The 25,926-nt window shown below is 36.3% G+C and overlaps 1 protein-coding gene across 1 annotated transcript; it reads right to left on the bottom strand.

The window, feature by feature from the left end:
* Positions 1 to 778: 778 nt before the first annotated feature.
* On the bottom strand, positions 779 to 25,656 carry LOC134530567 (sialin-like). The gene is made up of 10 exons (XM_063365517.1): positions 25,416 to 25,656; positions 23,172 to 23,377; positions 22,677 to 22,913; positions 21,770 to 21,857; positions 20,550 to 20,773; positions 16,957 to 17,109; positions 16,013 to 16,145; positions 15,081 to 15,322; positions 13,309 to 13,474; positions 779 to 12,153 (listed from the first exon to the last, which is right to left on the bottom strand). The coding sequence occupies exons 1-10, from the start codon at positions 25,501 to 25,503 to the stop codon at positions 12,146 to 12,148; spliced, it is 1,545 nt and encodes a 514-aa protein (XP_063221587.1). The 5' UTR covers positions 25,504 to 25,656; the 3' UTR covers positions 779 to 12,145.
* Positions 25,657 to 25,926: the final 270 nt, after the last annotated feature.

Raw genomic sequence — 25,926 nt, 5'->3', positions numbered from 1 at the left:
CTGTTTATTTAGCAAGTAATGTGACATCTTAAGTACATTACATTTGCTTTCAATAATCTTTACACTGGAGGTTCACACGTGTCCAAATATGGCAGCAAAAACTTGCAGTGTCTCTTGCTGTTATTCCCTCTCAATCCTGTGTGTCGCAGTTTTCGTTATGCTCCAGTGAGTCAAATGCCTTCACTTTCCCAAATTGGCTGTAAATAAGTTTCACTTCAATAAAAATAATTACAACAAAACCTTTCATCTCAGAAATGATATTGAGCTGGGAATCTAACCATAAAAATTTGTCCACTGATTATTCAGAAATGCAAACTTTCTCTAATTGTGAGTCCAGGAGAATTGGACTGTTGGGATGTTGCAGTCGCCAGGCAAGGTGTGGGAAAGTGAAAGAGCCACTGCTTGAGGTTAAAAACAAGATGGAAATAATCCTGACATTGTTTGATAGTTTTGACATTTCTCTGTATGAGAGTACGACATATTTTATAGAATTTTTTTACCAGTTGAGTTGCTCCAGTTTTTTTACACATTGACTCACACACAACTGTAATTGTTAACGTTGCAACGTTGTCATCCTGGGTAAACTTTAAAAAAAAATCCCTGAAGCAGGTGTGTCACATCACATGCTGAGTCTAGTTTTTAACTAAGCTCACAGGTTTTGCCCACATTGTCTTGCTATGGACAGATCCTAAATGAAGACGGTCCCTTCACATGCCAACACTCAGGAGGTTGAGAATTGCTAGTCTAACCATTCTGAACAAAACAAAACACTAGGACATAGTAGGTATATAATTTAATGTACCAACAAACTGCACATGCAGAATCACCGTTTCACACAGATGTGACAATAAATGCATGAGAATGTTCAGCCTTGCGGCAATAACATAACATTAGATCACAGATAGTTCTTCTATGGATGATACTTAGCAGACATATTAATACTGAATGTCCGAATACAGTGTCGGTCAAACATAAAACAATGTATTTGCACAAAAACAAAACATATTAGAAATGAGGCTGGGTTTTGAAATGGCCAAGTACAAATGACGGATGTGCTTTGAGGTTCTAACCTCTATATGAAACTTAAGGGTTAAGACCATGCCCTTTAGGATGGTCTGGATTCTGGGAATCATGGCTGACCTCAATAACCGATCACTAGGAATAAGATTATAGACTGAACAGCAATAATTCAGAAAAGCATGTCAATTAGCATTTTTAGTCAAAACTTAAATCACAAAAATTTAATATTTATATATTAAATTAAATTAATGTAATTTTATTCAGCATGAATGTTTTACAAAAAATGTATGAACTAAATAGATTGGAAAAATTTAAAACTGTTCTAGCCAACTCATTTATACATTACGATGTTGGTATTGCAAATTTATTTTTATTGTTATGAGTGTCATAAGTGTTCAATAAGATGCTATCATTATGATTAAACAGAACTCACAGCAAAAGAGCACATGTAACTCAGTACATGTGATAGAAGTGAAACTTCTTTGGCAATTCAAACCTCGGCAGGTAAGTAATCCTTAAGGGGTACAACGGCAGAGAGAGAGAGAGAGAGAGGAAAAGGACAATTTTCTAAATAAAGATTAATTAACAAAATTATTACTCCAAAAATAAACTCAAACCCCATTGTGTTGCCCTCTGTAAACACTCCCTTACTAGATGCCAGCAAGTCGGCTGGCGTCAGGCGTAGGCGGGTCCCTACCGCCACGACCTGCCTATCCCTGCAGCATGGCAGGGTTCAACCTGAGCTGCACACACGAGTTCTCAGCACCGTCTGCAACCTTTTAGCATTGGAAATCATTTCACGACAACGTTGCATTATTTACTCCCATCGCACCCAAAGAAGTTTCACTTCAAAAATAAAACCATCAAATCTTGTCTCTACCAATCCCAGCTGAGCTGGATCTACTACTAAGTAAATACTGCACAGAACACCAGGCCTCAGTAATAGCCTTGACAACTGCTACAAGACATGACCACGCAGCGGGCACATTATCTAAAAGGACGAGGTCTCGACCAGGAAACCATGGAAGTCTGTGATCTAGAATATATATGGAAGGTAGGCCTTTGTAAGAGTCGAACCTCAATAACACGAACATGAAGGGACCATTAATTTTGTCACTTTGCATTAACAAGGTTTGTATTAACTAAACTATTACAAAATTAATCACAGTTTTTATATAATTTTAAAATCAAATTCAAATAAAGTAAAAACTTGTACACAATTTTATACTTTTTTTAGGGCTTGTAAAATACATATTATTTATGATAGCTTCCATCTGCTACATCTGTGGCTCAAAAAAATATTTTCCTCCGTATCACAATGAAAAGGATTTAAGACAGAAGAATAAATTAAAAGTGTAGATTATTACCTACAAAGAGACATACTACCATCAATTTGGAATATTTCCAAGATTTGTTTCCTGAACCTACAATGAACTAAAGAAATGGCATTAGTATTGAAACTTCAAATTGTTTCTTTACATCATTCTGGGATGTTTGTATTAACCACATATATCGACCTACACTGTATTCTTATAAATGTGCAACTATTTACCTATTTGTAAATAAACAGTCCCAACTTTCAATACACGGCAATCATTGGTGACCAAAATTGTTTATGAAGTTTACTAAATAAAAAACAATTTTTTTTTCATCTCTTGATAAGTGATGTGTATATGTATATGTGTATATATATATATACAGTACACTCCCTATTTAACGCGGTTGTCGGGGGACATAACTTTTACCCGCGTTGTTGCATAACCGCGATGTTTCGATGTGACCAAGGTCAAAAGGCATAAAACACCGCCTGTGTTCTAATAGGTCGGCAAGCACGCACAGTATAGACGGCCCGCCTTTGTGCGGACTTTGCATCCGCAGTTTCCACTAAACACGGGTGAAAAAATAAAAATAATAAATTTTAAAGATAAATATTAAATGTTGAATTGTTTTTATTTTTCCGCGTGCCGCGCACAGTTTGTCGCACGGCCTACGAGCGCGCCACACGCCGCCATACACATGTGCGGCACACAAGCTGCTGCTGCCAGTCTCGTGGTGTTAGCCACAGTATCTGCTTCGTCAGTGTCCGTAACAAAGTAAGCGCAGTGTGTGCGGTTACACACGATTCTGTGGTCAAAGTCTTCTAAAAAGAAAGGCCGTAGTGATACTTCAAACCGAATATGAATCGCAAAGTACCGAGTTTGATTGACAAAATAAAAATTCTAGATTTACTTACAGATAGCTTGTCTTTTGTAGAAGCAGGCCGCAGATACAGGAAAAAAACGATTCTAGCATTCGTACAATAAAAAATAAAGAATCGTCTTTCGTGTCAAGTGGTTAAACTTTATTACCCATGCTTACAGTAAATTATAAATGGTCACATGTGGGAAACAAAAATTGCGCCAATTTAATTTTAGCGCAATCAGTGACACCGTATTAAAAACCGTGTTAAACTTTGTCTTTACTTATTTCACCAAAAGCTGTGTCGAGTTGCTGAGTGTGTGTGGCTCGGATCGGCAAGTGTTATATTCCCCAGCCTCTGTTTAAAGGTCGGGAGACCGCTACACATAAACATTTCCGGGACTTGTTTACTACCTCACGGCAAAAGTGGTACAGTATGGTTCAAGTAAATATTGGACCACTGGGAATTCCTGGGCAAAGATTAAAAATACGCTAGCCGATTTACTTTACTATTTAATGTTAAAACATTATACCAAAGTAAAAAGATGAACTTGTATAATACAATGAATTACCCAATAATATTACGTCTGTAGGTTTAAGTTGTAACAAAACATTTATATACAGATGTCCAGTAAAGTACCAATTAAGATTCTGGAGTGGAATTTTAAACACCGGACTACCTGATTTTGCCTTGTACGCAGGGACGCTGCTCAGTCAAGTGACTCATGCTCTGCCTGTGTGCTGCGTGAACACATTCCCTCCCCCACTCCCCCTCGACAAGTTTCTGCCCGCTCTAATCTCTACCTCTCTCCATATTCTCGGCTCGCCTCTCCCTACCCAGCGCTTGCCGACAACCAAGCCTATCCAACATCAATCCCCAGCCGAGTCACGCTGGACAATGTCGCTGGAAGGTGGGCTTTATCAGGTCCCCTGTCCGATGCTTCATTTGTGAGATAAAGCGACGTTAAGAACTAGTGTTTCAGAAAATATCACTGGGCTGGATTGGACCATAATTTGAAAACCCTACAAGATAGAGGAATAATGTACGGAGATATCTTGTTTAGAATTTTACTGCGGACATTTTCTACGCCTAGGCTTTTTTCTGCCCGATGCTTAGTTTGTTAGTTACAACGCAAAATTATCCTAATCGGCTGTCAACCATTTATTCCATTATTATTATTCATTTCTGACTGGGGGACATGGTTTGACCCGCGATATACCCGATTCCGCGATCAATCGGGGCGCGATATACCGGGAGTTTACTGTATATGTATATGTGTATATATATATATATATATATATATATATATATATATATATATATGTATAGTATTTCAATTCCTTTATATACATGTTTTCATTACTGTACTTTTAATTTAAAACTATTACAAGCAATTTGTATTTATGTAAAGTTTATACAAAAAAATTGCTAAGACAAAGTTGCAAGTATTTTTAATTAAAAAAAGAAAAAGAAAGTCTTTCAATACTCACCCAAGATGTGTAACATCTAAACTCAGTAATGAACAAATCCATGTGTTCTCGTGTTGCAAATATACTTATAATACAAAACTCAGACACACAATTTAACATAGAACTACTTTAAATAATGCAGAGTTTTATAAATATACCCAAACTGTGTTTTCAACTACATTTGTGAAAGTGAATCAATCACATGCAGTTTCCGCACCCGCTACTAGAATTCACTGCCAGAGCAGCTACATCTACTATTGACTCATTTGATAAGCAGACTGAAATTTTAAACTATATAATGAAACAGCTCAGATAAAAATACTGGAAAAAATTCTAAACCCAGGCTTTGGACCTGATTTTCGACAAGGAAGTTTATTCAAATATTGCTTATTTTGTTAAAATTCATTAAACAGTTAATACTATAAAATTTTCTTTTGTCTTTGTGAGCTTGGGTGCGCGGACAAGAATTACAAGTAGTTTCCACATCCGTCGCTAGAATTCGTTGCTGGCACAGCTACGTCAACTATGGAATCATTTGATGTGCAAAGCAAAATATTAAACTACGTACATAATAACACGGCTCCAATGAAAGCAAAAAAGGACTTGAAAAAATACTAAAACACAGCGTTGAACGTGATTTTTGAGAAGGAATTTTATTAAAATATTGCCTATTTTGTTAAAATTCGTTAAACAGTTAATACTATAAAGTTTACCTTTGGCTTTGTGAGCTTTGATTCCACATAGGAGCACCGTGGTTGTTACACATTTCCATTCCATGAGTTTCGTCGCATTCATGAAATTTCTCCCACAAATGCTGTATACCGAGAGATGAGATGTTACACACCAAACTGTTCCACATTATGCAAGCTCCTATTTCAGATACATACACGTGTTTAATTACCCTAGGACCCTAGGCCAAAGCTAGGGTTAATTATACTGTAGGGTGCGAAGATCAATGTTATAACTTAACCACTAAAATGTTTCTCTACCAGATAGCAATGATGTTCTTTCTCAGTGACATCCATAATTTATTTTCTTTTGCTGTAAGCAAAAGGACTTGTGAAACTTCTGCATGTTTACTGTTGCTTCTTACGGGGTTGTAACAATACTGAGGATGGAAAAACTATTCTACAGTTACCCCCAATATTCAATTAAATTAGGGGCACGTATTTTTAATGTACATTATTATCAGTAATAAATAACTAAATTACATTATGATGCATTTTTCAAATAAGTTTGAAATCAAGCGTTAACGTTTCAAGGTGTGTGCAAAACGGTTACTTAATGATTTAGGTTTTGGTTTCTACAAAGTGTGAATTCAAACTAATGTAACATAAACTCCGTAAATTTATACCCCAATCTCAAAATTATTTAGGGCCCTAATTTGTCACACAATTAGTCACAGTTAGTTAACTCTCAAGTATGGAGACTACAGCAATTGTTAATTTGTTGATTATTTAAATCCCACATGCATAAAATAAAAACAGATAGTTTATAGACCATAGGATATAACCGTTTTCCCTGGAGTGGCAATTAATCAATATTTATAGTTCTCTCATTTACAAACAGCAAACATATCACAGTGACATATCAACCATGCACCTAGCGGCTGAAAATATCCCTGTGAAACTCGCCCATAAAAAATACTGTTTTCTTCCTAACCTGTAATAGAAATAACCCTTACCAGAGCTAAGGTAAATACTATGACATTGTCTTGCTTCAGAGTTCCTTATCCTACAAGATACTGCATCTCACAGCTTCAAGTAGCAGACCATGACAGAGATACTTTTATCCTTCCTACAAAAAGTGAATAAGAGTAAAAACTTTTAATATAAAGCTAAAAGTAATGATTATGACTGAGTATGTTGTACACATAATTAAATATTTTTAAACACAAACTTAACTAACAACAAACATACAGAAAACCAATATAAAACATCCCTTCATTAAATATATTGTATATATCACATCATAAAAGACTTTAATTAAATGGAAGCCTACCACAGGCAATAACAATAAGCTGTCCATTACACAACAAAATACAGACGAGTACGTTTCCTACCACATTGTGCCACTTTACACATGCTTTCTGCTGATCTGATACAACACATCCATCTGACTGCACTATCGAACACATCAGCATCACCATTTTAACAACTACATATTCTCTCACTCCCTAGACACCGGTAGCAGTACCTCTATGTAGACTGAGACCACCATCCCAGATGTTGTTGATCCAAGTTGTATTGCCAAATTGGGTGTGTATTGGTTAATTTTCTGCACAAAAAATTGTTTAACCACTATAAATGTAAAAAACTTAAAACAGAAGTCAAATGCTGAAAGCAACATGCATGTCATTATCATTTAAATACAAGTCTGATAGTCAATTGAATAAAAAAAAAAATTATAAAAGCTTGAACATAGTTACATTATTGACACCTGGTCATACAAAATTATTTTAACTATTTTAACATGGATTTAAAAATTTACTTCATTAAATGTATCAATCCATGACAGTAGCATACAAGAAACATCAACAGCAAATTAAAGGCTAAAATAATGTGTTAGGAACAGAAAAAATTTGTATTCACGAACAAATTGTGTGGTAGGCACAGCATTTACTTCAAGTCTCTTTATAACTTTGGTTTCTACTTATATAATAATTTTACTACAGGTGAACCCTGCCATAAAACAATTCTTCCTTTAAACACTGTGATTTCGCAACCGTAACAGTTCCTCCAAGAATATACATTTCCTGTTTTTTAAGTTTCATTTACACTTTAAAAATGTAACACTTTTAAATAGTCAATTCAGAAATTAAAAAAGAAATTATTAATATTTTTCCATAGTGTTTCACATCAAAAAAAAATTAAAAATTTTAAATGAGAAACGGGGCGAGAACTGGTTTGTGAAAAAGACTTTAATCTCATGCAAGATGAATTTGAAACACATTCTCAAACAGGAAATTTGTCTTCAAACACTACTCGATAATGCAATGAAATGTTTGACACTATCTCAATTGTTTCAGACAAGTATATTGGAAATTGTCTAAAAAAATTATCTGACAAATCAAAATAAATGTTTTGAAATGCAACTCTTTTTAAATAGTTGTCTTTAATGTAAAATTTATACCAACTCTTACAAAATTGTTATAACAAGGTTCTACTGTACATTGTTCTACAAAATAATATAATTTCACTTAAAAAACAGATCCAACAGTTACTAGGGTTGTGCAAATGGTATCAATGTAGAAAATTTGAAATATTAATTTCAATTTTGAAAGTAAGTTTTTGTAACGAAAGTTCGCGACAAAAAAGTTTCAAGTTAAATCAATAATCAAGTGCTTAATAAACATTTAATTTGGTTGGGAGTTATCTATACTTTACTATAACCTAACTAGAATCTTTAGTAAACTATCAATTCTTAAATGTTTTAAATTGCATTCACCAAGTCAGATAAATGTGTCTAAACATATTTGATGAACCAAATTTTAAATATTTAAAGACATTTTAATAATTTTCCATCATTCACTCGTATAACACAGGGTCCTATTAATATTATAAGCAAGATTAAACATAAATAAGAACATAATAATTTTGAAGTTAAAAAGCAAAAACATTTTCCAAGATAATTTTTACATGATCTAAGTGAACAGGCTCTAACTATATGGATATACTGTGACTATAAACTGAAGTGAGGCATCAAAAAACAACATGCAAAAGCTATTGGGAAAATCATTTCCTCACTTGCAGCACCATTACTGTTAATTCAGGACTCTTTGTGACTTTATTGACCAATAAAGTTTCGTTACCTTTTCGTGACTTTCATTAACTGTATACAACCTGATATAGGATGACTTCTAATATAAGATAAACTTGAATTTAGAATGCCTAGCTTAAAATATTAGATGCTCTCAAAATAAAGAAAACAACTTCAAATATAAGACTGTTTTAATTATAGTAAGATTTCAAATGTAAGACAATTTGCATGTAAGGGAGAAATAAAACAAATGCATATCACTAATGTAAGATGACCTAAATAAAATTATATCTTTAATATAGGCAACTCTCAATATTCAACATTCGTTAAAATTTCATAAAATTATTTCCACTTATTTAATTCCTTGAAATTTCATCTTTTTTTAAATAAAGTTTGGTTACAAAGGTGGATTACAATATTATAATTATAATTTATCCTCTGTCAGTTTTTGGTTACCTAAGTAATAATAATGAATGTTGTGTATTCAAGTTCAATTACATTACTTTCTTTTACATGTTCTATTACCGTGTTTTATTGGATAATCGTAGCACATTTTATACCAAAATCAAGTTTGAAAAGTAGAGGTGCGACGTTTATGCAAGAAAAAAAATATTGTTAGGTATAGTGTATAGTTATTCATAAAAACAAACCCATTCATGGAAAGTAGGTTTATTTAAAAAGTAAAGTATAAAAGAGCACACCAAACAATTTAAATTAATAAGTCATGCAACAAAAACCTTTCTTCAACTTTAAATAGAAAAGCCAATTCTGTGACCTGAATGCGAGCCTGAACGAATGCATAACTATCGTCATAGTACACACTCACCACAAAAGAGTGTGGGCCATCAGATGTAGTTAACTCAGCACTCTACAGATAGTGCGTGTTGCATGCAATCGGCGAGATATCGATATTCGACTACGAGTGCGCGCTCTATACAGGAAGCAACATAACCAAACATGAATGATGCCAACTAGCGCTGGCTACATTTTTATAAGCAGTACACATTGGTGATGCAGAAGAACAGATAAATGTTATAATGTTTAAAAACGTCTTTTAAAGAAAATTTACACATCAGATAACTTTGTATTTCCGTTAATTAAATAAGTGGTAATGCCCTAATAAATATTAGATTTCTACTTTAAAATACATCGTTTTATATGGAAAAAATACCTACACAAAGAGCTTGGAATCTAATAGCGGGACCAAAAACATCATGCAACGATAGGGTTACCAACTATTTCAACCTGAGCATAAGGGACACTGAACTCCACCTAATAGAGTGGGGGGTCCGGGGGTCCTCCCCCAGAAAAATGGGAATTTCTAGATGCAAATTTGTGCTATTTTAGCAGTTTTTGTATCTGAAAATAAATTATGCACCTGGTTGAAATATAAAAATTTTTTGTATTGGCCTAATAATTTTTTTGAGTGATGAATTTAAAACATAAAGATATTTTTTTTTAACAAAGTATAAAAATTCCAGATATCTCATATGTGATTGAACATTGGTAAACTAACTTCAACTCTCTCCAATGCAAAATGTGATCAGGAAAAAAGTGTGGGAAGGGGAGGTTTGCTAAACCCACTTAGCCTTTTCCCCGCCCCCCTTAGATTAGAACCACCTCTAGGGACACCATAACAAGCAACTTAAAAAAATATATTTTAATAGATGTATGCCTAACATATATTTTCTCATTTTTCATTTCACCAAACAAACCCAACTTTAAATTAAATGTCAACTCGGGTATATAGTACACAATATACAACATGCAAGACACAAAAAGCAATGTTTCACAAAAAAACTTAACAACTTGCCACCTGTCGGCGTCAACATGAACTATTTGGTGGCCAGTGAACTGCGGAGTAAAAGGAGCCTCGCAATGTCGCAATACATATAACAGGTGGTGCGGCGCAGGCGGGGAAAATACTTTTTCAATTTAATGCGGGTGTGTGAATTGAACTTTAAACAAGATACGGGAAATATCACGTCCCGTCCTGCCTACGTACGGGATAATTCTTTTAGTCACAGAATACGGGAAATCCCGTACAATACGGGACGGTTGGCAACCCTATGCAACGATTACGCGAGAGGTTTTTAAATCCAAATTTTGACGCCCTAAAATATGCGTGCGACAATTATGCGATAAAAGAGGTTAATTGTGGAAACAATTTTAATTGATAGGTAAACCTTAGCAGAAAATGTCCTCAGTTTTGTTTCATTTCAATGAAAGTTCTACACCTGATGTTTTGATGAAGAGCAGCATTCGCACAACCCAGACAGTTCTCTTTGTTACACACTGCCTTGCCAGCAAGGCAGATAGGTTTTAGCTAGCAGGAACTTAAATATATGTAAATCTAATGCTAAATAAAAAGTTAACTTTACCTTTATAAATTACTTTACTATATAAACTCATAAATGTTGCAAACATAATATTTAACCTGCACCAAAGTGTTGGCATAAACAACTGCAGCGTCTTCGAAAGCTTCTTGAACAAAGGAAAGAAATTTTTTAAATAATGGGCATCAACTAATAAAAATATATTCATTCAAGAAGCAATGCATAAACCATGTAACACTTTATTATTCAAAAATGGAAAAATGTGTCAAAGTCAAGCACTCAAAATTACCATTAGCCACTCATGTGTTAAATGGCTAATAATAATAATAATTGACCACTTACAAAAAGTGACACACCCATAAATTCTTCAGTTACACTTTTTCTCCTAAGAATAATATTGGAATGAAGAAGTCCACGATCACAACATTAAATCTGGTAATGTTATTACGAGAGAAAAAAAAGCTAAAAATGCAACTTACCCCTCCATTTCCCTGATTTCTCCTCCAGCAAACATATCATACTATTAGAGCATTACACTCACTTTGTAATATTTAAACCATCACGAACAAGATGCAATCTTGTGATGCTACGTGACAACATAACCTAAAATCAAGTTACGTACATGGTACAACTAACTGAAATGTGAAAAAAATTTTAATGAGTCAAGATGTAAATTAAAAAAAAAAAAGATGAAACAGCTTTCAGCAAGCCTTTATCCTGCATGGCTAAAGAGTATAAAAATAACATCCTGCAATAACATATGTATGCATAATTTTTAAAGATAGCTGGTATGTTACTTTTGATTTAAAAAAAATACAAAATTAAAAATTACAAACACAAATACACCAATAGCGCTATCTATAGGTAACATCACTTGCATGTGTTACATGACTTATGACATGCTCAACACAGGACACACTATTGTCATTAGTACAGTCTAAAGAATTATTATTTTAACAATTAAAATTGTTTTTCCTAATACACATATATATGTATGTGTATTGGTGTACCTGTGTAAAAAAAACTGCCCACATGTCTTAAAACATGAGGCAGTCAATATTACACAGATACTTCCAAAGCTCTAAGCAAATGAGAATCATGATAATTAGACAGCTGATTTTTGCAAACATTAAGAGCAACATACACACTCAGTATGTATGTACATACATCAGAATATAAACTGTGCCTAATGATAGAAATTAGGTAAAAAAATTGTGGGCAAACATTTTATGTCTGCTGAAGAAATTCTTGTCCAACCATTTTTGGAATTACAACGTAAAATCTACGTATGAGGCAAAGTGCCTTAATTAGTTCATTTTACTTGCGAGGTGACGTTTTGGCTCCAGATATGCAACACCTGAACTGCCTGTTCAAGCAACTTGTCAAGGATCTGAAACAAATATAATTAATGCTTGTAAGATTTATTATTTTCAAATATTTGACAAGGTAGTGTATTTTGAACATAAATGTTTTCTGAACTTTTATATTCCTCATACAAAATCAAAATTAAATAATCCTGGTTTAGTTCCAATACTGCGAGTAATTTCTGGCCCTATGCTTAGTATCTAGTCAAAACACAGTGTGTTTACTCGACTGGAAAATAAATACATAGTGTGTGGACTTTGGTTCCAATTGACGGAGACTTGTCAAATTATCGTAATGATATTTTTCTAGTTTTCAAACTCCAAAAATTAAATTTAAATTTAACCACATCAAAACTTAGGCACAAGAAATTCTATAAATTTTCAACACATTTGTTATTTTTTAACAATGAATCTTCAAGCCCAAACTGATATCAGTTTTGTGAAAAATTTAGTGAAGTACCTTCAAAATCTTTGAGGAAATGCTTGTATAAATCATGTGTTGATTAAGCCAGCTAGCTTTTAAGAGCACAGAAACCGTATTTACCTGAAAATAAGGAGACTAAATACACTACGACCCCTCACTTTTTGATTATGTTTATGAAAAGTAGTTTATGTGGTAAAAATCACAATTCAAACACACAAAAATTAAATATTATTTAAATTAGTAAATTTATACCATATATACCAAAAAAGCTGTTAGTAAATTTCATTTTCTGTCAGTAGAGTGATTTTCATGGCCTTTTTTGAAACAGCAAGCTGCAGTTAGAACAAAAGAGTTTTATGGCTGTATTTCATTAGTCATTAGTCAGAAAGCAAAGTACTGTGATATAAGGTGGTCACCTCGGGGAGTGAAAGAAGGGTTGAGGGGGGGAGGGGGTGGCTTGGCTAGCAGCCGCAGTGAACTGGCTCCCCCCCCCCCCTCCAAAGTGTTATCCTGTCTCATCTGTCACGCTCCCTTCCTTCTACATGGTCCAGAAAGCTGTGAACAGAGAGTGGTCTAAAGGGGTTTAAGTGACGCAGTTACTAATTAGAGCATTTGGTTTTTCAACTAAGCTGTTCCCATCTCTGTAAATTCACAGCTTCCAGTGGCAAGATACACTTTGCGAGTATGATGCGACCACCACTTTTAGGCTTGGCATTATATTCAGGTGAACACGGCACATCAACGGCCGGGCACTCACACAGAGGCTCCTCGTCGTCGTCTTCCGCGTCAGACTCGTCCTCCTTGGCGGCAGCTATGCTCCATGGCTGCTCCGTGGCCGACGCGAACACCAGGTAGAAAATGCTGCCCGCGATGTTCACCGCGCCTGCGATGTAGAACACTTTCTGCCACTGCACCAGCGTGTCCTGGGAAACATCACACGACCACAGCATGTTTCTAGAGGCGTGCGACAAGTACGTCAGTAGTTCCAGAGAGATCGACAATCTAATCTAAGTTACAATAATCTTATTACAAAACTAATATATTTTTGACTCACTAACTCACTCTTCAGAAACTACAGCATTGAAATGTTAAATTTATTGAAACAAACACTTTAAAAAAATTTTTTAATGAAATTTGAAAAAATTAAATTTTGGGAGAAAGAGGAAAGAAAAGTAAATTTTTTTCTGATTGAAAGGAACAGTTGTGTCTGGTTACAGAAACAAAGATTAGCACTTGGCTGAAAATCATTTCTATTTTTTCTTTACTTTTGGCAGGTCACAAACACATAAAATAACTGTATACTGTAAAAAAGACACGAGTTTGTTTATAACCTTAAAGCGACTTCAGAGAGCATGATTTTAAGTTCAATATAGTCTCATAAATAATTTTGATAAATGATTATTTAAAGGTAATGAAAATATTGCTTTTTGAATTTGCACATAATTATATAAATTGTAAGATCAATTAAATAGAATTCTGATATTTTGTTCACAAAGTTCAGCTGAAATAAAAATTTATTAGAAAATTCAACTCGCTGTTATTTTATTAAAGCTTGGCTCTGCTAGGATTGTGTGTTAAAATTGGAGTTTCACTCATTTCTAGTCAATATGATTAAAGGTGTGCATTTAAATACAAAAACCCCAGCATGATTCAAATTTATAACTACATATTTTATATCCAAGATGTTCAGCACCCACTTATGATCTTGAAAATCTTGTCACCTAAAAGCCTTTGTGTAAAACCCACAACCTTACAAAAGTCAACTTAAGAAAACCCTTCTTTTCACATAGTCAACTGACTAAATAAAATAAATAAAGAACCCAGTGCTCAGCTCAGCTGTTTTTGAGATCGTAATTACGTTTGTGATTTTCAGATTAAAACTGATACTACTTTCTGCTACTATCCACAGTTCACCAACATCATTACCACTAGTCCAACCTCATCCTACAGAACTTTTCAATCTCTTTGCTCAAGACCTATTCTAATATCCTTCGTTTCACACTATAGCTTCATCACAAGCCTAGCGACTTGTAGACCTGCATCGAAAAAACATGAAACTTTTAAGTTGTTGGATGCATAAAAATTGTTCTTCTAATCTATGTAAACTTATAATAATGTACTTCCCAAAGAATAAAGACAAGAATTTATGCAAGTTTGAAGTGTTTAAGTTAAGTTTTGTTCTCTTTTTTATACTCCAGAATATAAAAGGTAGTTAAATCTGATCTCCCCTTTATGTTTATAAAGCTGATAGTCAACTAATTTCATACTCCGATAACTTCTCTTATACGATGGTACAGATTCATTTTCCAATCTTCAATAATGAAAAGGTGATTGTATCTTACATGACAGTTTTAATAACCACCAACTTGTTTTCCAAGAATTTAAGTTGATGAACTACTCTTGATATGAGGCCATGCCAATCTGACTGTGTGTAAACCAGACTGTTATTCCCAGTCTACGGGTAGTGGTATATGGATGTGTTGAGACAGGTGTGACCGGACTGCAGAACGCAGAAGCTGAAGCACCCACCTTGCCGTCTATGAGCACGCCGATAGCGTACGGCGCCAGGAAGCCACATACGTTGCCGGCTGCGTTGGTGATGCCGTACATGGTGCCGGCGTAGTGTGGGCTAAGCGCCATGTGGTTCATCTGGTTGCCGGCGTAAGAGGCACCCCCGAAGGCCCCCGCCGCCACCAGTAGGATGGTGACTGCTTCGCGGTTGCAGCCGACCCACGCCACCGCCACCAGCCCCAGCGAGGGCACCACCGATGCTGCAAACAAGAGGAACATCAACCATCCACCCACCACCGACTGCATATGGTGTCGGCGTAGGATGGGCCCTTGAAGGACCCTGCCGCCACCAGCAGAATGGTGACCCATGACACCAGCTCCGCAAAGGCACCACATGCTGCAAACTGTAACACACTGGGCCTTCATTGCAGAGCACCCTGGATATAATACCACTCTGACCATCATAGGTTTAGTTTTCATGGTTTTCCAAATGCTAGAGTGGTTTCTTACTAGAGACCATGGTTGATTACTTCTCCAGTTTCCTGGAACTGTGATGTCCTCGCGGTAGACAACACGTTAAGCCAGATTACAAAAAAAAAATGGCACAGCTATTCCTTGTCATCTTGCTTACAGACTTGCCTACAGACTAAGGATTCAATCACTACACCATTACAAGCAACACAGAGAAAATTATGAACTATTAGCGGCATCTTGGCTAAATATTTCAAAAATGATATAAATCATAGCAAACAAAATAACATTCCAAAGATGGTACCCCTTAAAGTGGTTGTCATAGAACAGAAACAGCAGAAAATTCCTAATAAATTAGTAAAACAGATAAAAATTTCTGCAGTGCAATCTACACTTAGCCATATCTTTAGCACAGAGGCTGTTGAGATATCCAGAAATATACATTTCATCACTGGCATCCAACACGAATGCCAACTCACCAATAGTGTTGAAGAGCTTGTGGGAGTTGAGGATGGAGATGTAGTTGTGATGTAGCAGCCAGCTTGCCAGGTAGCTGAAGCCTATGCCCATGCCCCAGGCGCTGAGCGAAGGCAGCGACGTCAAGACGCCGTTCTGTAGGTACAATACAAACTGATTTGAATTTGCATCGTGTCGCAGACAGAGCTCCCAACAACTGAGTGAGATGACTAATGATGCCTTGTATCACGCACTCCACGATTCTATCAAGAGGAAATTCAATACTACAGATAATTCTTGTAGTGTCTCTCTCTCTCTCTCTCTCTCTATCCCCCCCCCCCCCCTGCAATTAAAATGTCTAACAAATTGTAAGAATTAGGCAACGATGCCTTTCGACTTAAAAATTAATAAAACCTGAGACACATGCACCTAAAGAGAGAACAGTTTTTAACCACGTGTACTCATAACATTTTATTTTGTCATCATTGAAAAGTCTACAAAGAAATTAATTTTCTAGGAATCTTCCCCATTTATGTATGAGGAAATTAAATTTTAAATGACACCACTATACAAAAATACAACAAATTGACATTAATACAGACATGAAGAAATTAAAATTTTGGTAAACTCTATTATAACTGATATTATACTAATCACATGCATCTACAGATAAACTTTTTTTCAAGAGATGGGGTTTTACTCACCTAAATTATGTGTTGAAAAAGGACTCACTACCTTATGGTTGAGTACCTTCATGGTTAAAGTTGAATTAACTGATTACAAACAGTTAATGATGATTATGAAATGATCCAATTAAAATTTTGAATCCATTAAGTTTGGATTGAAATATATCCTCTAGCAGCACAATGTTTAGTGCCAGACGGCTAGTTGTAAAGAGAGTCCTGAAAAAGCAGGGTGTGGCCGTGCTTCACCGAGGACTCACGGCGAGACGGAGCGACCCACCCACCTGCTTGACATCGAAGTGTAGGATGTTCTTGAGGTAGGTGGGCAGGTCCATGAGCTGCGTGTAGAAGGCCCATGACTGGCCGCAATTAGACACGAGAATGGCCCACAGCGGCAAACTGGTGAGGATTGACATCCACGGGACCTTTCGCCGTGCCTGCAGACAACATACTTGCCACAATTCCCAATCCAGTAGAAAAATTTTAATGGTTAATTCGGTTACTCTACAATTAAACCCCACAAATTAATAAACACTGTACTTTGTACTAGCTATTTTTTCTTACGGGAAATGCTTGAGTGCTGGTGCAGTTGCTTTCTTATCAGGTTGTGTTTGATAATGAAATGCAAGAACAGTCACTTATAATGATAGCATTATCTACGTTTTCAGTTTCCACAAACTTATTCTGAATTATCTTGTTTTCTTCGCCACTTTTCGTATTACTGTTGTTTTGCCATTTCTTTTAGTTTTAATGTCATTTTTTCTGCCATGTGTAATGTTTATACCACAAAGACAAACAGTACAGAAAGTACACGTATTATCTTTATCAGACTTGATAATATATGGAAAATCTTGCACATACACGGTGTGCCACCAATTAGCATTTATGGCACAATTTTAAATTTGAATTTTGAACCATAATTTTACGTCATTTTGCAGCTAAAATTTTAAACTTTTTCCACTCTCTGTACACTCCCATTTAATCTTTGTCAGGCTAGCCTCCCAATCTGTTCCCAGCACTAGATCTGATTTTTGCCGAGTCTTTGCGAGTCAGCCTGTGTCTCATCTTATACCCAATTTGATGCTCGCCCATCACCTGTAATTCTCCTCCGAGCCATGATCAAGACGGCTTATCCCTGCGTTTTCCCAGGGCCCAGTTTTTCTCGGAGCTATCTTGAGGCAAGCACCTAGAGGCAACATCGCGAGTCGTTTTATCCAAAGTCCTGGCACATCTCTGGCCTCTGTAGAGCTTAATTTCTCACCGTTGTGTAGTTTCCACTTCCCCCCCCCTCTTCAGCCTTTCCTGGGAACACTGACAAGAGCACTGACCGGCTACTAACTCCGGCCGAAGTCAAAGACAGCCTTCGATCTTCGAAAGTACCGCCTCTGCCCTCTAGCAGCGGATTTGCTAGTTATTTCCCCTGGGTGTTTGAACGCCCTCTGAGAAATGCCTGCCCCCTGGCGACTCAAGCCACAAGCAGTGTCCTGTAATTCTTTTCCAAGCCACCACAGCGCTCCACTAGTCTCTTCCATAAGCCCCATGCTTTCGAAGTCGCCTCGTGCAAGAGATGCATTAGTCGATTTCTTCTTCGTTCGGCCACTCCTCAGTACGTCGCGCTGCGATTGGCCACTAACACCAACATTGAGATATTAAAGTCAGTATTTCTCAACCACCCCCTCGGAAAATTTCGGAACCTTTCGGTCCGGAAGCCAAAGTCCCCTCCCTTTTTTTTTTCGAAAGAAAGCACCTTTTTAATTAAGAGTTGCTCCCGCACCGAAGGGACTCCGCGCCGTGCTAGCAGACTGACTATTTCGGATCCTCAGCCAGCACACAGCAAGACTTCAGTCGGTCGTCGTACGAAAATGTAGTCAGCTAGTCAAGGAATGTTTACCCTAATTTTTATATTAACCAGTAATTAGTCAGTCTGTGTGCCTAGTGGAAATTGTTATACGTAGCTAAATTCCTAATTATCCTAATTTATGGAAGCATCCCCGGCAACCGTGCATGTTCGACACTTGTCTTCGCCTCGCATCCTGGCGGGCTACCTTCCTGAGCACTACGAGACACTCCCTGTTTGGTGAGTTTTTGCCAACCTTTTTATCCCCCGACCGTCACTGTTTTTGGTGGGTATTTTTGCACATTTACTGACTGTCTGTGAACCAGTTCTGACCATGTTGGATTTGGGCTTGTTCACAGACAAGAGTTCAAGAGCCTGGAGCGGGCATGACGACCGCATCCTCGCTCCCTTCCTCGGGGACCCAGGACGGCTAAGGTGCCCTGGTAGCCCGTAACACATCACCATCAGCCAGCTAATTTCAAATCTCCGTACCTCCAAATTCTCAAAGATGCCCAAGCATGACAATTAGATTACTACTTTGAAGAGACTGGAACATCCGGAACAATTACTTACGGGACTTTAATAACTCTAAGCACTAAGAATTAAAACTCTGGGATTGTTTATTTTGACCTTTTATTGTTTCTTATTCTGTTTAACTATGCCAAAGGAAACCTAATAATAATATTCTAATTAGGGTCGGCCCATACTTCAAATGTTAAAGTTTTAATATATTTCAATATTTGCCAACCCATATAGCAAAAGTTATATGTAGTTAAGTTACTTTTTAACCTGTTTTGTTGGTTTATGTTCACTTAATTAAAAGTAAAATAAATAGAGAGGCACAGATATATAGATGAAATCACATTTATTATTTTTTGTATTTGAAACTAAAAGATCCAAAGTTTTTTTAAGGCGACATTTACGTTACACCAGGAGAAGTGTGTGTGACAACGGCTCTGAATGCCTGAAAGTACTGCTTGGTTTTTCCGCTCATATAGTAAACATTAATATAATCGTACTGATGCCACACATGTAATTACAATACACACACATCTCTAAATAACTACATATTTACAAAGCACTAAGCAGTATGTTTTATGCAAGCTAAATAAAAAAATGAATTATATAAACAATTTTAACCAAACAATAACACTGCCATTTTGCACACTATGTAATTCACTCAAACACTCAAAGACTTCAGACAAATAAGTAATATTAACAGCGAGAGCCCAAAAGATAAACAAAAAAAAATTGGCTTGCAGCAATCAATAGAGAACCAGACGACACAGATAAATATTTTTTTTTGTTTGACCTTGATATCCCGCCACTGATACGATACCAAGGTCTTCCAGATTTATTTTAATAATGTAAAAATGTTGGAAAATCAGTAAAGTAACAGATATTGTACAGTAAAACTTTTTTCAGTACATTTTACGGGTAAATCTTGCAAGCTGGCGCATACAACCTGGAGCAGTAGCACGCGGGCCGCACACGAGGTGGTGGGGGGCTGGCATCAACAGTTTCCCAAACTGCGTACTACCACAGCATACATATAGCACTTACTTTGTTTCTTTAGTTAAAATTCTTGGGTTCCTTCAAAAATTTTATAACAGAAATTGAATGTACAGACACAAATAAAATTATCTCAAAACTTTTGAAGTATACGGTTAAAGGTAATACTATCTCTAGGAACATATAATTTAAGAGACATTTATGCAACACAAAATTTGGAAGAATGCACAACAGATGCAAAATAAGCAACTAAAAAAATGCATACACTAAAGTACAATAATTTTGTCTTTGCTACATTGTATAGTGGATAGAGCATACACAAATTGCAATTCATTGTTGGATACAGCTATGTAATGAAATGAAGAGATACTTCGTAACAATAGTAAGAATGTCTCTTGCTATTTTATATGACAAGTCTGCTCTGTAGTTAAGTGTCCAGTTTTTCCTTGAACAAAGCACCGAAAAATTCCAAATACCACAAACAAATTGCTGGTCATCACAACAGACCTCTGCGACTCACAGTCTCACCTTGTGACTGACGGAGCCTATTGAGGAGATGATGTAATTCTTTTCGGCACAGGAGATGCGCGGGTGAGATTCGGGCGTGTCGTACGCCACAAATATCCAGGCGATGAACCACAGTATGGACAAGGACCCAAACAGGTAGAAAGAAAGCGGCCAGCCATCCAAGAAGTCCAGGTCGCAGAGGTAGCCAGACACCGGCATTGAGACGATGGTGCCAAAATTAGAGCCTACGCCACAGAACCACACATGTACAGACACTTAGTACTGATTATTAGGGACAAGATTTTAGAGTTTTACTTTTAGGCCAAGTTAGTTTTATAATTGGAGATTTCAATGTTATTGTCCTTATTCATAAAAACATTGTTTTAATTAACAAATACGAAAATAAATATTCCTCAACACATATTTCGACAAAATAGTCACATGTGATCCATACATGATGCACTATTACAATAAAATATTTGGTAATGAGCATGTCTGAGACAGAAATACTCAGAAAAATGAAAATTAATTGGCCAATTTTTATGTCTTTGGAAAATGTGGCAACATCATTATGTAAAAAGTGTTACAAATCAGAGATGCAAGCTCAAACAAAATAAAATTCTTTTTCTGCATTTACATTAGTTCACACTTTATAGTACAAACTTCATCCTAAAAACTTTAATACCATTGAATTAACTAAATAAAAGATTCAATGTTTATGATTATTATACAAGTTTTGTCAAGTTGTTTAATTTCATGGTTTTAGTTGCATTTCGGTGCTAAATGATGTATTAACTTGCATTTATTTATTCTATGGTGTATTGACATGCTTTTCGGTTTTATCGCAATTTCTCATATAATCTTGTTCCTACAGATTATTTTCACTACTTTCATACGTACATATAACATACAACCTATGGATCGTTGACTAGATAAAGCAATGAGACATTTAAACTGATAAAAAACAAAATGGTTATATCTGCTGTTTCATGTTCCGTGCAAAATTAACATCTATGCAATTTCTTGTACAGTACAGGTTAAATTATAATGAATACAAATAATATTAATACATTAATGTTCAATAACTCAATTTTTCTGTGACGATAGTTTGTAAAAATGAATTCCAAATTATGACTGCAATAATGATCTATTTAAATTAATCTTCCAACTGCAATCCAATGACACTAACACGACTGCTCAGAGCCGAGATAAAAGGATGAGAGTGCTGTCTGGAGCGTTACCTGAGTAAACGTAGGCAGCAAACTTTGCTCTGTCGAGGGGCGGCACCCAGTGAGCTAGCATGGAGTAGATTGCTGGGAACGTCACGCCCTGCGGCACGGATTCCACTTACATCACTCCAAGTAAACACACTGTCTGTACATAAATAAATGCTCCAATGCTAGCCTTTGAACTTCAACAAGAAAAATTTGTCGGGAAGCTATTGTGTGCCCGAAATACCATGGTTACCCGAATACAATTGCCACTAAAGTCCGGGGCCTCCTGGACAGATGAGAGATGCAGGATAAAGGAGAGGGAGAAAGTGGAGTGTCACTGGGTTTCTTCTGCTTCTCTTCACTGTGGCTGGGGAAGGACCCCCCCCCCCCCTCCTCCTCTTTCACCCTCACCAGGGGACCAGCTAGACCTATCACCACATTCTTTGCTCTCTGAACAGCTGCCTTTCAAATACAGACAAAAAACTATTTTTTTTTGTAACTGTGACTTAGGTCTAGTAAATATGAAATATTTTTTCTAATTTAAATAATTATCAAGTGCTATGTAATTGAATTGTGATTTCCAATCTACAAAGCAATTTCTATAAACTCATAATCAAAAAGTTTGGGGTCGCGTTACATTCAGAGTCGAATAATTTTCGGGTGAATACAGTACTGTAAATACATGTATTGGTTAAGGTGCTACATAAAATATTTTCAATGCAATTCATCAGTAAAATTAACAGTACAACGTATTAAAAGAAGTTACAGTTGGCAGTTCATGCAAAATTTTGTGGTTTGAATGTTAATTTTTTTTTTTTGTTTATTAGGGTATATTTCGGTTGTAAGCATACAGTATTAACTTGTTGCTATTCCCCACACACCCTGGTCCTCAGCAGTGACTGCTACGCGCGTCGCTGCAAGGTGGCAGTCTCACCTCGGAGAGTCCCTCCAAGATGCGTATGGCCACGAACAAGCCCGTGTGCAGCTCTGCGGCCAGCGGGCTGAGCACCGTGAACACGCCCGTCAGCAGCACACCCAGGCCAAACACCAGCTTGCCTCCGAAGCGGTCGGCCAGTCGCCCTCCGGGCACCTGCGTCACGATGTAGCCGTAGAAGAAGCAGCCCAGGATCAGGCCCTGGGTCTTCTCGTCCCACACGAACCTGCCGTCTGGCTGCGGGAAACACGAGACAGGTTACGGCACGTATCGAACAGACTACGTGACCACAAAGTTCACGTAAAAAAATAATGGTCTGACAACGATAAAACTACAAACTTGAATGGTCTGTTGTTCCTCCGAAAAATTATATTTTATAGCTGTTTAATGAATGTGATAGAAATGTGAATTTTCTTACAGTAAATTTATGAATGGAAAGAAATAGTTTTAAGAAGGAACACAATAAACAAGCACACTTCCAACGTCTCCACTAACCTCGACTTTGGTTTCGTTCGCAATCGGGATGGGACACGTGTCCACCACGAAGCTGGAGGTGTTATCGTGAGGAATAGCAGAGTTGTTGACCATCGTCACGATGGCCACCGAGAGATTGACGCGCATCGCGTACACGTTTGCAAAGCCCAGGAACCCCATCAGCGCTAGGGCATATCTGGTCTTGAACCATTGCGTGGTGTCTTCAACTGTAAAACAAAAAAGGCCTGTGATGCCCAATATTGCTCACAGTGACACATTTTAAAAATTACAGCAAACCTTTTTTATTGTGGCTTAACGTATTGTTGATAAAGAGGTAATTAGAGATGGATAAACTCAACAACTTCGTGAAAGGAAACTGGATAAGGTATCCATAGTATGGCAATTTTGGGAAGCCATGAAAAACTGACATCATGATGGCCAGACGCAGATTGGAACCCATATCATCTGGAGAGAAAGTCGATCGTCTTACCACTGTGTAACCTTGGTCAGTTACAGACATCCGTTACATAGTGAACATCTTATGTTTAAAAAAAACTGTTTTCACTAACTAGAGCAGGGGTCGGCATACCGCGACTCGCAAGCCGCATGCAAAACTTTTCATAGGATTTTACGGCTCTACAACTCACTACACTGCCACAGCACAAAAAAGAAGCCGAATAAAATCATACTGCACAATCACAACGCATCTGCTCAACCTGTGGGCTCACACCCTACCATCGCACTCACACAGGTGCTTTTTTATTTTAATAATTAATTACAATAATTTAGGTTTTCTCAGTTTATTAGTAAAGCTCTACTAATGACTACCATATTTTTTAATTTACATGTTCTTTTTCCTAATAGCATATATTTTTAAGACTTTATGTTGTATTTTTGAATAAAATATTTTTATCTTATGTATTTTTTTAATGTCTTAAAAATCCATGTAGATACAGAGAAAATACATGTTGTGGTTCTCCAAAAAATAGGAGAATCTGTTTACTCAATAATTGGCTCATATCACTCGAAAGTCTGCGACACCTGAATTAGGAGATTATTTTGAATAAATCAATAATGTTTTTTTTTTTAAGTTTCTTGATATCACAGGAATATCAGAACATCTCAACATATGTGGAGGGACAAGCCGAAACTTGTAACCGTTACAGGAACTGCCTTATTATATTCTACAATTGTTAATACCTTATTCTAACCAATGTAAGTGAAGAAATTCTACGCAAAAGAAACCACTTTATGAACACTGGTAACCCAAGTGCCATATAGCTGGAGGCCTTTTCAAAGTTTTGAGGTCTGTAATTCCAGAACACCACAGGTATGTTAGAAATGCATCAGATGCAGTACCACACCATAAGCAAGACACAGAACTGGCATGCAATTATTCTGATGTCCAAATGGATTCTTTCAAGAAATTTTATTTAGCCTGATAATGACCATTTCCTTTTGGGATTTTTGTACCACAGTTTCCATGTCCAAAAAATTGTATAAGCACAATTCAGCCATTTTCATCCTACAGAAAATACAATTTAGGGACTAAACACAAGCCATTCTGACATTGGCAATTATATATTAAAAAATTAAATGCCAAGAACTTATTTGTATATATTTTAGGTGGTCATTTTTGGGTCAAAAAAATTTTTATCCTGGCGATCAAGGCCTTCCTATGTGATACAAATGAAATGAGGTGGCAGTAGTAACCCGTGAGTTCGCACTTGGTACAACGTGAGATCAAAGCATGGTCAGATTTTTTAATGTCCATTTTCTATGATTTCTCTAAATGGTAGGTAATTATCTAGATCATGCCAGGCTAATCTTGAGATGGATGGTTCCTAACTGTAAACCATTGCCAATTCCTGTCTCAATTTCTATGGTTAGTCAATGTTTGATTATTTAATTTGTAATTTGGTTTATTTCGATTCAAAACCATTTATCCTATTTGTTTAGCAGTCACGACATTCTGATGAGGCTAATAACAAATATTTTTAAAATAGTTTTACGCATGAATGAATTGCAACTTAGTCTCATCGATATCGATAAACAATACAAGATAAAGTGGCGTGAATTATTGATTGATGGAATAAAATTGTGGAGGAACAGCAGTGCCCCAATATAAATGTTCGTTTCATTTGTGAATGTCACACATGCGATTGCATTAATGGCGTTTTATGTTGCAAAGAAATCGTATAGTTATTCAATGTTCAAATAACAAAAATAAGACAAAAAGTAAAATAATGGAGACAAAGGAACCACCTGCTTCCCTAGAACTGTTTGGTGCAACCAATAATTCTTCATCACTAGGCACATTCCCATCTGTATTTATGCTTTCCCGTGTTTCCATGATTGCAGTATTTTTCCTGATGGGCAGATGCAATTACGAAAATACTGCATACGCCCCTACAAACAAAGCCAAAACAACACGTAACCACAAAAACAACAAACACAATGATCAGATGACAAATACACTATCGCTGATTTAAAAAAAAATATATGTAACACAACAAAGGTTTTTTTGTTTTAATCTTTTAGCCAATTTGGCCACTGCGTTTAAAATACTAGCCAGTTTAAGAATTATTATTATAAATATATTTCAAACAAAAAAAAAGGTATAATAATATATAATATAACTAAAAATATATAATTTAACAACTTACAAAAATATTGACGACAATACAACAGCACAAGTGAGGTTTTCATGCAATATTTATAACCAACACGAACGCTTATGAGGGTAATTTGCAGTATAATGTCAGCAGTACACAAG

Source organism: Bacillus rossius, chromosome 3, assembly GCF_032445375.1.
Source record: "Bacillus rossius redtenbacheri isolate Brsri chromosome 3, Brsri_v3, whole genome shotgun sequence".
NCBI lineage: Eukaryota > Metazoa > Arthropoda > Insecta > Phasmatodea > Bacillidae > Bacillus > Bacillus rossius.
This window is presented reverse-complemented; position numbering and strand designations above follow the sequence as displayed.